The sequence below is a fragment of the Aotus nancymaae genome, unplaced genomic scaffold (assembly GCF_030222135.1).
Source record: "Aotus nancymaae isolate 86718 unplaced genomic scaffold, 86718_ANA_hifiasm-v0.15.2.pri h1tg000032l_0, whole genome shotgun sequence".
NCBI classification, from domain to species: domain Eukaryota; kingdom Metazoa; phylum Chordata; class Mammalia; order Primates; family Aotidae; genus Aotus; species Aotus nancymaae.
Window position 1 is genome coordinate 30,827,009 of NW_026988445.1, and position 16,829 is coordinate 30,843,837.

Sequence of the window (16,829 nt, forward strand, 5' to 3'; positions counted from 1 at the left end):
CATAAATGTCAGGTAGAACTAGCAACTCCTTTTCTGGGCGACTTGAAAAGCAAAAACAGAAATGAACAGATAAATCACTCTCTGTACGTATGATGTATCTTCATAACAAGGACACTCAGGACTCTGGAAACAGATTGCAGCCTTTTCTGTTGGCCTCAGAGTGAAGACATGGTCCTCCCCTAGAGGCAGCACCACAGTGCGGTAAGAATGTGGGCGGCAGGGAACAGCAGGAGCTCTAGTCAGTGTGGTTTTACTGTTTGTGTGTTTTTCTTTTCTTTTTAAGACGTGATCTCACTCTGTCACCCAGGCTGAAGTGCAGTGGCCCAATCATAGCTCACTGCAGCCTCGAACTCCTGAGCTCGGTCGGCCCTCCTGCTTCAGCCTCTGAGTCCTGGACTGCAGGCATGCACCACTGCACCGGCTTATTCTGGTTTTTCTTAGAGGCTTTAGGCTAGGGAACTAAGATCATGGGAATCCAGATAGTACATGAATTCACTGCCTCATTACCTGTGGATGTCGGACTACAGGCCTGGTGTCAGTTAAAACTGCATGTCATCCTTGGGCTGAGGAGGAAGCAGGTCAGTGGTGCTCCGGGACAGGCTGGGAGCCCAGGCTGACTCCCTCCTGCTCCCAGGTGGGCTCTGCAGCTCCGAGCTCCCTGGCGGGATGTGATGCTCACCCGAGCGAACAGCTCTTGGGTGAATTCTGCTGAAAAGTAACCACAAGCTGGCAGCATTTCAAGGTCAGAAAACCCTCCCAGCCCTCACATGGAGCCCTGGTTTCCTCCTGAGCTTGTCCATGATTTGAGGCTCCAACAGTTGCACAAAAGTGCACGTGGACACTGCGTCCTCCCTGAGTGCTGCAGCAGCAGCCCCGGTCCACACGGTGGGTGGGAGGATAGGTGAGCACTACGAGGTCAGCCAACAAAGTGCCCCTCGTGTCTGTAGCTGGGACCCACAGCTGTCTGCTGGCCATCTAGTCTTCAGAGGTGCCTGTCCCGCATGGACTGCACGCATCTCTGCACCATGTCACAGAGACCCCCAGATTACAGCCTTTCTGAGGCCTCCTGAGGAGAGCAGGGCTTCATCTGAGGAAAGGTCACTAGTACTAAGCTTACCTGTTTTTTTGCAACAGGGCCTTGCTCTGTCACCCAGGCTGGAGTGCAGTGTTGTGATCACAGCTCACTGCAGCCTTGACCTTGTCGGGCTCAGGTCATTCTCCTACCTCAGCCTCCCCAGCAGCTGGGACTACATGTGCTCACCATCATACCCAGCTAATTTTGTATTTTTTGTAGAGATGGGGTGTCACCATGTTGCCCACGCTGGTCACAAACTCCTGAGCTCAAGTCATCCACCTACCTCAGCCTCCGCAGATCCTGGGATTACAGGTGTGAACCACCGTGCCGGGCCTTCTCTTACTTGTTTCAATGTAAAAGTGGACAGTCTTGAGGGTGGCAGATTGGTAAGGTTCGTATCTTCATGAGAAAAAAAAGACCCAGACGGTACAGCCCCCTTAAGAGAGAACCTGCCATGTAAGCAGAAGCCACCCTATCAGACAGCTGCTGTGCCGGTGACAGGACGCTGGCAGGCCCTCAGCTCTCCCATGCAGTTCTCCCAGTGATAATGTGAAAACACCATCTTCTGCCCCGTTTCTGGAAATGACAGGCAGGGCATCATGAGCGCCTTCGTGTGCCCTCAGTAACCCTTCTGCTAGCAACAGTTTAAAAGGCGATTTTTCCACTTGCCTTAGACTATAATACAAAATAAACAGAATAGCATGGAAAAGGGATTTTTAGAATTACAGTTTTTCTTAAGACGGGAAACTGCCAAGCCAAATTCTAGGGGAAAGCCTGGCCCGAGAGAGGCACACGGACTGTCGGCGCCAGAACCAGTTTGCCCCAGTGGTTTTTGCTGGAAAAAGAGAAAAATGAAAAGCACAAACACACAGGGGTCCCTCGCAAGGCCTCATGGAACATGAAATCCAGTCTGACTCCCCAGGGAGTCACACAGACCTGCATGAAAGGGGCCAGTCTCTGAGGAGCTGGGTTCCAGGAGGATCCTGGCTCAGTTTCCTCTTCGGGGCAGGATTGGCAGCCCCAGCACCTAGAGCATGAAACCCTGTGGACAAGGTGGTGGCACACATGTGCTGAGCACGTCGCATGCACATACAGGCTTATCATCTTCTCTCATTTCAGTTTTTAAAGCTTTAAAAAAAACTGGTCTTGACCCAAAACATTTTGGCAATTTTCAGGCAATGAGCAGATGAGCAGAAAAGTGAAACTCAGAGAAGCCCCAGTTGCTGAGTAGAGAGGGAGCATCCCGGGGTGGGGGCCGAGGTGCAGCCTGAGGGCTGCTCCAGAGGCCTGATGGGCGCACTGGGCACTGCAAGGTGGGCCTGCATTTTCTGTTTCCTCCTTTGAGGGCAGAGATGGAGAAGCAGGGTCTTAAGTTCCTAAAATGGACTTTCCTGATAGCGACGTCAAGTGCATCAGCCAGTGAGTTGGTGAAACAGCCTTTTCTGGAGTCCCTGGAAGCGTGGCTTTTCTCATCGCTGCAGAAAGGCAGCCTGTGCATTCATGTGCACACACACGCACACGCACGCTTGCACATACATGCACATATGTACATGGACAGACACCACTACCACTTGGATAAACTCCCAGGCTCCCTCCTAGTACAAAAGCCTTTGAGTCATATTCAGCATGACCAGATGCTCAGTGCAGGCAGTTAGGAAAGCTCCCAGGAGCTGCTTCTGTGCGGGAAAGGACCCAGGACGGGGAGCAGGAAAGAGGGTCCTCCTGTCCCCCAGAGCTCCAGCTCATACTTGGAATGCATTTTGCCTTTCCTGGGTCTCCAGGGCTGCAGCTGGTAAAGATGGCCTGTGTCCTTGGAGCTCACCTCATGAGTCCTGCGGTTGGTCACCTTCACCATCACCTCCTTCTTTAGGTCATAGCCCCTGGAATCTGACGACGCTAAATTCTTCACCTTCAATTCCATGTTAAGTCCCTGGTAAAAGAAACACTTCTCACTAAATAATCCTACATTCGGCCGGGCACAGTGGCTCACACCTGTCACCCCAGCACTTTGGGAGGTTGAGGTGGGTGGATCGCTTGAGCCCAGGAGTTCAAGACTAGTTTCAGCAACATAGCAAAACCCTGTCTCTACAAAAAATACAAAAATTAGCCAAGCATGGTAGTGCATGCCTGTCGTCCCATCTACTTGGGAGGCTGAGGTGGGAGGATCACTTGAACCTGGCAAGTGGAGGTTGCAGTGAGCTGAGATTGCACTACTGTACTCCAGCCTGGGTAATAGAATGAGACCTTGTTCAAACAAACAGACAAACCCTATATTCACAGCTTACACTACCTTTGTAATTTCTTTTTCATCCTCTCACCCCCAGCCTTCCAAAATGATGAGTGAATAAGACTTTCTCCCCCTTTTATTTATTTTTTATTTTTTTTGAGATGGAGTTTTGCTTTTGTTGCCCAGGCTGGAGTGCAATGGCTCAATCTCAGCTCACCACAATGTCCGTCTCCCAGGTTCGAGTGATTCTCCAGGCTCAGCCTCCCCAGTAGCTGGATTATAGGCATGTGCCACCATGCCCAGCTAATTTTTTTTTTTTTTTAAGTAGAGACGGGGGTTTCTCTGGGTTGGTCAGGCTGGTCTTGAACTCCCAAACTCAGGTGATCCACTTACCTCAGCCTCCCAAAGTGCTGGGATTACAGGCATGAGGCATCGTCCATGGCAGGACTTTCTCTAAGAAGGTGTCCCACCCTGGCCCTTGGATTTCCCACTAAGAGTAAAGACAGACCACCAGATTTTCTCCATCATATCAACTGACACTTGTAGTCCCTACCAAATTGATTAAATCTCTGACAAGATACCTGCTCATGCGATCGCATGTCTTCAGGGAGCTGTCCACAGCCCGGGTCTTCTCTGTGGCACAGCAGCCATCAGGGTGCCTAGACCCGAGGAGGCCCCAGGACAATCTGGGATGGCCCGGTCATGGCCAGCAAGAGTTAGTCTGGGATCCCGGCGGCCCTGGTGGGCTGTTGGTGAAAGGAAACCTGGGACTGGGCTGGGTAGTCCAACTTCTGTTGCTAGTTCCCCGAGAGTCCTTGGGAAAGCACCCCTGCCCCACAAGGCCCTGAGAGGCTTTCTGCAGCTGACATACCAGCTCCTGGCTCTAGATAAATTACCTTCTTCAGCTCTTCACTCATTTGATTGGCTTCTGCAACCAGCGGCATGAGTTTGATGTAGTCCTGGAACACAGCCAGGACACTGGGGTCTGCCTTGCCATCTCCACTGTCTGCAGCACCTGGTAACAATCACGACGGAGGTGACAGTCACTTGTTCTACTATGAAGGCTCACTGCAGCCTCCGCCTACCAGGTTCAAGTGATTCTCCTACCTCAGCCCCTCCAGAAGCTAGGATTACAGCTGTGTACCACCATGCCTGGCTAATTTTTGTATTTTTAGTAGAGATGGGGTTTTGCCATGTTGACCAGACTGGTCTCGAACTCCTGGTCTCAGGTGATCCGCCCACCTCAGCCTCCCAAAGTGCTGGGATTACAGGCATGAGCCATCATGCCAGGCCCATTTTTTTTTTTTTTTTTTTTTTTTTTGAGACCGCTATCTCACTCTGCTGTCCAGGCTGGTGTCCAGTGGCATGATCTCTGCTCATTGCAGCATCTACCTCCTGGACACAAGCAATCCTCCCACCTCAGCCTCCTGAGTAGCTGGGACTACAGGTGTGAGCCATCATGTCTGGCTAATTTTTTAATTTTTTGTAGAGATGAGGTCTCACTTTGTTCCCAGGCTGGGTCTTGAACTCTTGGGTTGAAGCGATTCTCCTGCCTTGGCCCCCCAAAGTGCTAGGCTTACAGGCATGAGACGCCACCCCCAGGGACCATGTATACATTTGTATGCTTATTCATTCATTTGTTCATTCAGCTGCTCACCAAATATCTACATTTTAAAATTACAAGCATGTCATTAAAAAAAAAAAAAACCCAGAGGAAAACGACACTGTCTGGCTTCTCCTTACGTAGCTGCTTCTCTCAAGCCTTGAATCCCGGCCACATGCAGGAGGCCCTCTGCCCCCAGTTCTTATTCTTGGTCTCAGGGTCCTTGACCCAAGGTGGCTGCAGACTGAGGAGGGTGTGGTGAGGTGAGATCTGGTTGGCTAGACAGAAGGCCTGGGATGTATCCTCAAGCTGTGGCTGGCACAGAAAGCGACCTGTTCTCTTATACTTGGGGTGGCTTGAAGGAGGGACTCATGGAGATTATGGGAGGCCCAATCTCCCTCCCAAGCCCAGGCTAGTACTGCCTCTAGTCAGGACCTCCCAACTCTTTAGGGACCCCTGTCCTGTGGGTGCACACAGTGCCCTTGGCCCTGGGGTCTGACCCCAAACTGCCCACACAGCTGCTGCCTTGCTGAGGTCATAGGTCTTCACTAGGGTCTGAGCCAGGGTCTGGGGTGGGTTCAGCTTCATGGCACCACCAGCCCTACCAGGGATACAAGGGCAGTGGCGCGGTCAGCCTGGGACCACAGGGTCTTGCTGGTTTGTTTTTAGGAGTCGGGAACTGGTCGGGCGCGGTAGCTCACACCTGTAATCCCAGGACTTTGGGAGGCTGAGGTGGGTGGATCATGAGGTGAGGAGTTCAAGACCAGCCTGACCAAAATGGTGAAACCCTGTCTCTACAAAAAAATTAGCCAGGTGTGGTGGCGGGCACCTGTAGTCCCAGCTACTCGGGAGGCTGAGGCAGGAGAATCGCTTGAACCTGGGAGGCAGAGGTTGCAGTGAGCCAAGATGGTGCCACTGCACTCCAGCCTGGGCAACAAGAGTGAAAAATATAAATAAATAAAAATAAAAGTCAATAGCTTTAGCAGAAGAAGAGCAAGGAGGTGAATTTCAAATCCATTTATTTTGCTAAAATTCTGAGCGGAACACTGTGGTATGGGAAACAGGGAGGAACTGTTTTGCATACGCGCAGGTGGATCTGCCGCTTTCCACCAGCATTTTCATTACGGTGAGTGCAGGCAGCGCGCCGGTGCTGAGCGAAGCGTGGGGCCCCTCCAGGAACCCCGCACATCACTGAGAGCTCCTCGGGGTCCAGCTTCACCTGAATTCTGGGGGAACCGCCCTGAGCGCAGTGAGCCGGGGCCTGGGGCAGGAGCAGGGAGGGTGTGCCAAAGCCCTGCCTGAGACAGGAAGAGGTGGCCGGCCAGCATCAGCGCTGCTGAAGGCTCTCACCTGGGAGGGTCCAGATTATTGCTGGGGGCTGAGTTAAGGGGAGCAGGGGAGCTTCTGTCTCAGAAGCCCAGGGCTGTGTGTGCTTCTGGGCCACGCATTTCCAGCCAAGAGCAGGTGCCCAGCCGGCTCCTCTCGTGTTGAGCCGCTCGTTCTACTGGTCCAGAAGACCCATGGGGGCGACCATAGGCCACTCACTGGCTTCCCCAGCTCAGCATCTTCTTTTATTTGCTGTGCACCCCAGTCTCTCATCTGCCCTTTGAACCATCTTTACCCTCATTCGGCAGGGAAAGTTTGAGTTTTTTTAACGTGCACTCACGCTAAATGGAAATTATAATTCAATTTTGTAAACATTAGACTTTGACAAAACAAATGATTTTCTTAAGGAAAGCAGAGAGACAGAGTGTGAAATCGCAGCTCTCAGATCACCACAGGAGAGGCCAGAGTCAGGTGGGGCGCTCACCGAGCCTGTCCGCGCTCACTCCTGCCCTCTCCAGCTGGAAGAAGTCCTAATCGATCCTGCTGAGATCCTCACTGCACCGCTCTGAAGGAAACCCCACGTACAGGTAGGCACTGTTGGATCCCAAAATAAGGCGGTCCTGGGGAGGAGACAGTGGGCTCAGAAGGGCATTGAGGCCAAGGAGGGTGAGGTGAACCTCGCCTGGAGAAGGATCTGAGGAATGTCCTTCCGTTGGGAATTCCCCAGACAGGGAGAGACGCAGACGCAATGAGGGTGGGTGGCAGCTGGCTCCTGCATTCACCTTCATCCCACACACTTACGCTGCAGCTCCCTTGGCCCTGGGGGTCTGCGGGGACCACACAGAGCCAGGCCCTCCCTCCACCCGTTTCCAGGCTGGCCTGGGCGAGTACAGTCTCGGCTGCAGGGGACACCAGGGCCTAACCCAGAAGGCGGGTTAGAGACACCTCTTCTGAGGGCTGATGCTCAAACTGAGCCCTCCTGTGTGGTTAAGTCTTGATGAGGCAGAGACAGCTGCTGCAAAACCACAGGAAGGGCAGCGTGGCCAGACTGAGGGGCTTTCCAGAAGGGGAGCCAGACTGCCCTGAGATGCGTGGGAGCCGGCAGGAGCCCAGGATTGGCAGAGTGGGGAGGAAGAGGCGCTGATGTTGGTGAGACGCGTGGGAGCCGGCAGGAGGCCAGGGTTGGCAGAGTGCGGAGGAAGAGGCGCTGATGTTGGTGAGACGCGTGGGAGCCGGCAGGAGCCCAGGGTTGGCAGAGTGGGGAGGAAGAGGCGCTGATGTTGGTGAGATGTGTGGGAGCCGGCAGGAGCCCAGGGTTGGCAGAGTGGGGAGGAAGAGGCGCTGATGTTGGTGAGATGTGTGGGAGCTGGCAGGAGCCGAGGGTTGGCAGAGTGCGGAGGAAGAGGCGCTGATGTTGGTGAGATGCGTGCGAGCTGGCAGGAGCCCAGGGTTGGCAGAGTGGGGAGGAAAGGCGCTGATGTTGGTGAGATGCATGCGAGCTGGCAAGAGCCCAGGGTTGGCAGAGTGGGGAGGAAGAGGCACTGATGTTGGTGAGATGCGTGCGAGCTGGCAGGAGCCCAGGGTTGGCAGAGTGGGGAGGAAGAGGCGCTGATGTCGGTGAGATGCGTGTGGCCCCACTCAATGACAGGCTCTTAGAAAAACAGAAAATGTCACAAAACGTTAGCGCTGGAAGGGACCTTGGAGGACACGTAGTTCAGCCCTCCTTGTTTTCCAGGTGAGGGCAGAGAGGGAAAGTGACTTCCCAAGAGCATCCAGCATCAGGAGCAAGCCTCTCCCGCCAGCAGCTGTGCCTTGAGGCCACGGTAGCAGGCCCGCCCGGTGTGAATGCCCCGCCCTGCCACGCCTGTGATGCGGGCACCTCACATGGCCGTCCCTTCCCAGCTGTGAGCCCGCAGGGACATTTACCAAATGCTGCAGCTCTGTCCTGGTGGTGATGGGCACCCCGTTAACGGCAACCTTGCATTCACTGTGTGGAGTGACCGTCACTCTACCGTCGGCATTTGTGAAGGAAGCGTGTTTATCTGAAATTCTAAGAAGACGAGAGTCCGTCTGAGACACAATGGCGTTGTCGGTGAGCAGGGCAGGCCGATCTGCGCATTTGCACAGGAAGTTAGACTGGCAGCTACAGAAGATGGCAGGCGGCATCTGGGGCCCCCTGTGTGCCTGGGGACAGCAGCGGCGCAGAAGGACCTCGCCCTTGGGGAGCACAGGGAGTTGGGAGCCAGCAGGCAAGGCTTCACTCACAGGGACACCCGCTGAGGGAGCCGGCCAAGTCCTTGCACGCGAGTGGGGGTGGAGGGCGGGCAGCGGGCAGCGGGCAAGCTCCAGAAGAGACTCGGGAGGGAGGGGCTCCGCGTAAGTTTCTGTCTCTGCATCCTTGCCCAGAAATTCAGACCGTGTTATAAGATTTGGGGCTGGATGTCGGGGGTCTCCGATTGGCTTTCCCGCTCCCCGCCCCGCTCCCCCACAGTGGATGTCATCTGTGTGCCCTGAGTGACCGGCTTCCTTTTTTTTTTTTTAAGATGGAGTTTCACTCTTGGGTGACCCCTGGGTCAGCACCCCTCACGCCACGAGGGCCCGTGGGCTTTCATAGGGGTAGGGCGGTCTGTCTGAAGGGGGCGATGGTGTTTCCCAGCTGGAGAGCTGGAAGCAGGAGAACCGGCGGCCTCGGGCAGGGAAGCCACAGAGCTGGGGGACAGCTCTTGACTGCCTGACACCCGTCACAGGATTTCCCAGGGGCTCCTGCGGGCACTCCTGAGGGCTGGTCACTCCGCAGCGGGGCTCGCTGTTAGTCCACGTGGTGGGGGCTGCACACACGCAGACAGAGCCGAGGGTGCGTTCGTGTTCGGGCCGCCCGGTGGCCTGCGCTTTCAGCCTTCTCTACTGACACGTCTGTGAAGAATCATGCACAGAATCCAGAAACCAGCTTGCCCTTTCCTCCCAGGGCTGGAGACCAGGAAGCAAACCAGTGCCTCGCCCTGGATTTCAGCCAGAGGACGGAGGGCAGGGCCTCCGCTTCTTAGACCAGCCCTGGAGTAGGTGGCCTGGGAAGGTCTGAGAAGTGGCCCCGCCTGTGCTGCTAACTGTGTGGCTTTGCAGCGCTCTAGATGGAGGGGTCATAATTCTCCATTGCTGGACGAGGACACTGAGTGCTAGAAACTCACCCCAGACCTTGAATTGTGATAGCATTTGAAGCAGCCCGGCCAGCGTCACATGAACCTGAAAAGAATCAGAGTATAATTTATTGTCAAAATCAGACACTTTCTGAATTTGACCTTAAAACGTGAACATGGCTGATGTTTTGGAAGTGACATCTTCTCTACAGTGAGATGGTATAAAGGGATTTTCAATCATAATGGTACTTGGACACAATTTTCTTCCTGCCTCTTGTGTGTGTGAGGGAGAGGAGTTCCTAACTTTTAAAAAGTTCCACTTTCTTCGTGGGCATTCTGGAGAAAGAACCCACTAGGTCTAGGCCTTAGGAGACGCTGAATACTAGAGGCCACAGGAGAGGTTCTGCTGTTTGAAGCTCCAGGCCGACTCCAGGCGGCCTCGTGCCCCCCCCCCCCACATCCCCACGGCTGTCTTGCACGGAGCCCTCTCCGCCGCCCTGTCCTGCACGGAGCCCTCGGGGCTATCTTGGGGCGCACAGCCGGGGAGGGGAGGCCAGGGGCGCCTGCGGTTCTGGGTGCTGTGTTCCACCCTGTCCAGCACTCATTTAGGTCAGGAAGACAGCTCAGGGGTGATTCCCTCCTTAGAAACTGCTATACAAAAATGTAACAAGAACCTGCCTGGATAACAGATGAATGAAATGTGGTGTATACATATATCCCAGGGGATGTTGTTCAGCCCTCAGGAGGAAGGAAAATTCTCACACACGCTGCATTGAGGCATTGAGGACATTCTGCTGAGGGCAGAAGCCCGTCAGGAAAGCGTGAAGAGGTCCTTATCTGAGGTCTTCCCCATTGTCAAAGGCACAGAGACAGGAGGTAGGACAGTGGCTGCGGGGCGGGGCGGGGAGGGGCAGCTCGCCTTTTGTGGGCACAGAGTTTCCGTTTGGGAAGATGAAAATGTCCTGCAGGTGGATGGTGGTGACAGTCACGCAAGATGAATGTACCTGATGCCACTGACCATCTTAAAATGGTTAAAACGGTGAGCTTTGTGTATATTTTACCAAAATAACAAATATTTAAAAAACAAGAAAGAAACATGCCTGTGGGGCAAGAAGCAAGAGCAGGGTGGGGGCAGGGCAGAGGGAGGACAGGGACAGGGCAGGGAGAGGGCAGAAGGATGGCAGGGGGAGGGGAGGGTGGGGGAGGGCAGGGGGAGGGTAGGACAGAGGGAGGGCAGGGGGAGGGCCAGGGGAGGGGAGAGCACGGGGAGGAGAGGGCAGGGGGAGGGAAGGGCAGGACAGAAGGAGGATGGGGGAGGGCGGGGGGAGGGCAGAAGTAGGGCAGGGGGAGGACAGAGCAGGGGGAGGGGAGGGGGAGGGTGGGGGGGCAGGGGGAGGGCAAGGCATGGGGAGGGCAGGGATAGGGCAGGGGGAGGGCAGAGCAGGGGCAGAGAGAAGGCAGGGGGGCAGCTGAGTACCAGCTTCAATGAAGTGCTTGAGGACCCCGGTGAGCTGTGGGTCCTCACTGACGTTAAGAAGGTGAGGGAAGGCCTGCATCATCTGCTGCTCCTGGAAAAGTGGAGAGGGTGGGTGTCACCAGGCAGCTGCGGCCGACTCGGGAGAGCAGTATTTCTTTCCTGTCTCTGCACCTTGTCAACCCATCAGGGGAGGGAGGAAAGCTGAGGGGGCTGGGGCACTGCTGATGGCGGGGTGGGGTCTCAGGCAGGCCAGTGGTCAGGAGTCTGAGTACATTTGGATGGGAGGGTTCCCAGGCACCGTGTCAACAACCCTCCCCAGCTGCCTGGATGCCCCATGCTGGTCCCTACCTGGGCAGCCCCTCTCCAGGTCTCCATGCAGCCTCTCATTCTCCCGAAGTCCTGCTGGCTGGCTGAGAATCAGACATTGGTGGCAAAAAGTGGGGTGTGCCATGAACCCTTGCCTGGGTACCTGAACGCACGCCATTGTTTCACACAAGGGTTAATGGGTATTGTGGCATAGGGAATTGAGAGTAGACAAAACAGGGCTGATGATGCAGGCATGAGGAAGGCTTCTACATCATGAAATCCTCTCTGACAGAGTAAAGAGGGCAAAAATCCTTCCAATTTTGACTGTATCTGCAGAACTCAAAATTCATACTCCTGCGTGTGACCCTACTTGACCCTTGAAGCTAAGAGTCCCAGCGCCCTAAGCCCTAACCGTCTGGCTTCCTGATGCCACAGACCCCACCCTGCTCCATCCCCAGGCCCCAAGGCTGTGTTTAGGCAGTGAACTTCCGGAATCCCCAGCTCCAGTCCCCAAGTACTTCGGGTCTGATCCTCGACTTCAGAATTTTCCCAGGGCTTCATGCCATGGGGAGCGGGGCGGGGTGGAAGCCGGGGTGGCGAGGGGCGGCACTCATGGCGGAAATTCACATCACAGCCTGTTTAGGGTGTGATATGAGCAGCGAATGCCAGGATCGATACCGTAGCTCAGGTCACCATGCAGTCCCCAGAAGACGACTTACATCTCAGATTCTCCCCAAACTCTCATTACAGACAACTCTGAGCGCCAGGCCCGGCCTCAGGCACTGCCAGGCCCAGCCTCCCTGGCTCCCTCGCTTTCATGCCCTGCGTTTCTCTCCCTAGCTCTGCCAATAGCACTATTACCAGTCACACCTTACACATTCGCCGAAAAAGCCTCGCCACAGTCGGGCCTGGACGGCCGGACGAGATGGCAGCCTGTTTGGGAGCCCTGCCGTGTGCTCAGACTCCACAGGTGGGGGTGGGTGGAGCTCACCTGGGCCTGCTGCAGCAGGTGCGCCCAGGTCAGCGGATCAGCACGAGTCCCCAGCTGGTGCTCCATCTGGAGACAGGCCGACGGCTCTGGAAGGAGGGAGGTATTTTAAGCAGTGGGTCCGGAGTGCCAGCGGGAGGTGTGGGATAAATAGGGCGTCTCCGCTTGATTCTCAAAGCCCAGGATCCCGGCAGGAGCAGGAAACTGCATCACACTTACAGGTGAAGACGAGAGCTTTCGGTAAGTGTTACAAAGAGGACTTCCAATTCCCCTTCTAATTCATGAGACGTTAGCGGGAGGTCTGAGTTCAGCGTTCGGTCTCCTGGTGCTGGCTTAGGCTTTCGTGTAATTCATCGCTACAGGGAATTCCCATGGGGTCGGGGGATTTGGGAAGCATGACAGCTTACGCTGTTTTCCACATAGTCCGTACCTGTGCTTGTGAGCAGTGGGAATTGTATGCTATGTGCAGGTCAGCACCTCGCATGTCCAGTTTTTGATGGGACAGAGATTTGTGACAGGCAGAGCCAGGCCCGGGCTAGCCGTGTTTACTGACTCTGATTTAGGGAGCACCTTGTTGAGGTTCACGCCTCGGTGAGTCGTGTCGCGTGCCTGGGAATGGGCCAGGTGGGGCTCAGGGCTGGCCAACCGTGTCTGAGCCAGAGGTCCTTTGAGTAGCCAGGCATGGGGGCAGGGGTGCAGGAGGTCCTGCCACTACCTGAGAGCCCCAGGAGGGAGGGAGCCCTTTCAATATTGCTGCTTCGATACCGGACACTCGTGCCAATTTCACCTCAATAGTTTTATTTTTACCCTTTTATCCATCTCATTTTAAATCATTAATGAGCATAAAATGGTATATATGTTTATGCTACCAAGCTGAAATCTAGGGTCTTTACCTATCACAGAGGTTCTCGATAATTGAGAACGTTGGAACCACCTGGGGTGCTTTAGCGCCGACTGTGCCCCGTGATTCTGGTTTCTGTGGCTGGGCGGAGCCCTGTCACCAGGTGGCTGTGATGCACAGCCGGGTGGAGCTCTGCCTCGGAGGGGGTGGAGCTCTGCCTCGGAGGGGGTGGAGCTCTGCCTCGGAGGGGGTGGAGCTCTGCCTCGGAGGGGGTGGAGCTCTGCCTCGGAGGGGGTGGAGCTCTGCCTCGGAGGGGGTGGAGCTCTGCCTCGGAGGGGGTGGAGCTCTGCCTCGGAGGGGGTGGAGCTCTGCCTCGGAGGGGGTGGAGCTCTGCCTCGGAGGGGGTGGAGCTCTGCCTCGGAGGGGGTGGAGCTCTGCCTCGGAGGGGGTGGAGCTCTGCCTCGGAGGGGGTGGAGCTCTGCCTCGGAGGGGGTGGAGCTCTGCCTCGGAGGGGGTGGAGCTCTGCCTCGGAGGGGGTGGAGCTCTGCCTCGGAGGGGGTGGAGCTCTGCCTCTGAGGGGGTGGGGCGCTGCCTCGGAGGGGGTGGAGCTCTGCCTCGGAAGGGGTGGGGTGCTGCATGGAGAGGTTGGGGCTCTGCCTCGGAGGGAGTGGGGTGCTGCCTCGGAGGGGGTGGGGCTCTGCCTCGGAGGGGGTGGGGCGCTGCCTCGGAGGGGGTGGGGCTCTGCCTTGGAGGGGGTGGGGCTCTGCCTCGGAGGGGGTGGGGCACTGCATGGGGGGGGCTCTGCCTCGGAGGGGGTGGGGCTCTGCCTCGGAGGGGGTGGGGCTCTGCCTCGGAGGGGGTGGGGCTCTGCCTCGGAGGGGGTGGGGCGCTGCCTGGAGGGGGTGGGGCGCTGCCTCGGAGGGGGTGGGGCGCTGCCTCGGAGGGGGTGGGGCGCTGCCTCGGAGCGGGTGGGACGCTGCATGGAGGGGGGGCGCTGCCTCGGAGGGAGTGGGGCGCTGCCTCGGAGGGGGTGGGGCGCTGCCTCGGAGGGGGTGGGGCTCTGCCTGGAGGGGGTGGGGCTCTGCCTGGAGGGGGTGGGGCGCTGCCTGGAGCGGGTGGGGCTCTGCCTTGGAGCGGGTGGCCAACCCTCCACTGGCTTCCAGCACCATCTCACCGCAGGAAGCCCTCAGGACAGACATCAGGTGGCCACTGTCCAAATTCGGTAAGGATAAACGTCCTGGGAGAAACAGTGACCTCAAAATGAAAATGAGGCTGGGCGCAGTGGCTCACGCCTGTAATCCCAGCGCTCTGGGAAGCTGAGGCGGGAGGATCGCTCGAGCGCAAGAGATCTGAGGCTCTCATAAGCCGTGATCACACCTCTGCACTGCTGCCCGGGTGACAGAGTGGACCCTCATCGAATACTAAATAAATAAAATGGCAATGAAAATGAGAGGAAAATGACCATCTTAAATACAGGGCTACTGTTTCTCACAACTGCAATTCAGTCTACGTTTATTTCAAAGTAAAATTTTTTTTAAAGGATAGAACCACAATATCCTGGACAAAGCCCAGGGCCCCCGCCCCTGCACCCCGGCTACCCCCTCATTCTAATTCAGGCTCTCCCCGCAGCCCCAGGCTTCGGCCAGGTCATGCCCCCGCCCCTCCGCCCAGTGCTCAGGACAATGGCCCCTGACTCGGTTTACCTGCCACTCTGGAGTTTCTGCATCTGGGCAGTAGCTCGCCGTTCCCTGCCCTTGCCTCTCGTCAGTGCCCAGGTGTTGACCACTGCTTTGTTCCGGATCTTTTTAGCCCTTTCATGCGCAAAGATGGACACACTCTTAGGCCTGGAGCCCCTTGCCCGAGCAGCTGCACCCCCAGGGTACACTCAGGTCTCCCCCCACCCCAGGTGACTTCAGATTTCACACCAGGTCTGGTTCCATTAAACCATTAAGACCAAAGTGGCTTTAGTCATCTGCACAGTTCAAATAATCACGTGCAGCTCAGCCAGGCCGGGACTCAGCCCCTGCCCTGTCCTGGGACCTGAACACATGCAGCCAGTGAGGCTGACTTGGTTAACCTAAGAACCTGCTCAATCCCTGTTGCTGCTGGAATAACTCATGGCCTGGAGGCTGTGAGGACTGCTCCGCCGTGTGCACCAGGCTGGGCGGAATCTCAGAGGCCTTCTAGGTCACTCCCTTCTGACGTCACCAGAGAAAACATGAGATGCCCCCAAATACTGCATGGGACATACAGTAAAACATTACTTGTACTCTGAAATTTAAATGTAACTGGACACCTTGTATTTTTATTTGCTAAATCTGGCAGCTGAACTCCTGTCGTTTACCACAGGGGAGTTGGAATTGGGGTTTAACAAGGGGAACCCCAAGTCATACAGGCTGTAGATACCATTTTTTCTTTCCTCTTATCACGTGGTCTCTCCTGTAAAAACTGGAAGCAACAGATTTGCATCTGATAAGCAGGGAGGAAACATTCTGGACACTGCTTAAAGCAAAATTCGTCTAAAGATCTGAGCTTGGGATGGGCACGGTGGCTCATACCTGTAATCCCAGCACTTTGGGAGGCTGAGGCAGGAGGATCACTTAAGGCCAGGAGTTTAAGACCAGCCTGGCCAACATATCCAGGCCCCATCTCTACAAAATTAAAAAATTAGGCAGGCATGGTGGCTCATGCCTATAGTCCTAGCTACTCCAGGAAGGCTGAGGTAGGAGGATCACTTGAATTTGGGAGGTTGAGGATGCCATGAGCCATGATTGTGCCACTGCACTCCAGGCTAGGTGACAGGGTGATGCCTTATCTCAAAAAAATTAAAACCTGAGCTCATGTCAGAGATGCTGGAAAAAAATGCCTTGGGGTTTGACACAATATTGAGGCCTCGCAGTGAAGAATGAGGAGGAAGACATTTGTCACCAACACACAAGTGCTCCTGCACTGAGAAGAGGCCAGAAGGGGAGGCAGTCCCTCGGTGGCATTATCAAAACCACAGTTCCTGAGCCTCACTCACACACCAGGCAGAATTCTGCCAGGCACGGTTCCCACACGACCTCCCGTGGTCCCCTCCCCAAAGCTGTGAATGAGGAATGCCTCCCTCCGTGTAAGAGGCAACGGGGGACATGTTCTGTTTGTCACCCATGGTCACAGCTGCTAGAGCCAGGCTCTGTCTCACCTCTAAGCCCATAGACCTGGTGAATGACATATCAGGGCTGACAAGTAAGTTTCACCTCCCACGCCAACTCCAGCTGCCCAGAACCAGACCTGACAGTCCCAAGCTCCTGCCCTGACTCAGCTGGGCTGGAGGATTCCCAAGGCTGGCCTTTGCTTGGGGAGGGTCCTGCTGTGGCCACAGACTCCCCTCTCTCCATGGCTCCCTTTCTTAGAAGGTTCAGGAGAGCAGGCTTGGGAGGAGCTGCAGAGGCCGGCATGGAGGAGCAGGAGCTCGGCTCGGAGACGGCCTCCCATAGTGCTGACCAAGGGGACCTGGTCCCAGCCGGGTGGATGGGGAGGAACCGGGCAGTGACAGCCCCGCCCTCCCTGGGAAAGAGACTCCTGAAGAGAGTTCAGGTCACCTCCACAGGCTGAAGTCTGGTGTGGGCCATGGGGCAATGAGGTCGCTGAGTGTGGGGAGCTGGGGCTGCCCGGCTTACAGAGCTCACCTTCATTTGTCATTAGCACAAAAATCCCCTGCCTGGCATGACTCTACCCATGCCCTGTGTGGCAAAGGGAGAAAACCGTGAACAGCCATGCTATTTGGCAGGAAAATACAGGGACAGATAAAACCAATCACATCAGGACTGGCATCCGTGCCGCCCCATCCCTGAGCCCCGGCTCTGCTCC

The 16,829-nt window shown here is 55.9% G+C and overlaps 1 protein-coding gene across 1 annotated transcript in view; it reads right to left on the minus strand.

Moving 5' to 3' along the window:
• Window positions 1–16,829, minus strand: part of LOC105711094 (kinesin-like protein KIF28P) — a 50,038-nt gene that overhangs the window by 9,043 nt on the left and 24,166 nt on the right. The window contains 6 exon segments of the mRNA XM_064383478.1: window positions 2,898–3,005; window positions 4,199–4,317; window positions 6,716–6,851; window positions 8,158–8,290; window positions 10,761–10,933; window positions 14,716–14,788. Of these exon segments, the coding sequence (XP_064239548.1) occupies window positions 2,898–3,005; window positions 4,199–4,317; window positions 6,716–6,851; window positions 8,158–8,290; window positions 10,761–10,933; window positions 14,716–14,788 (742 nt within the window).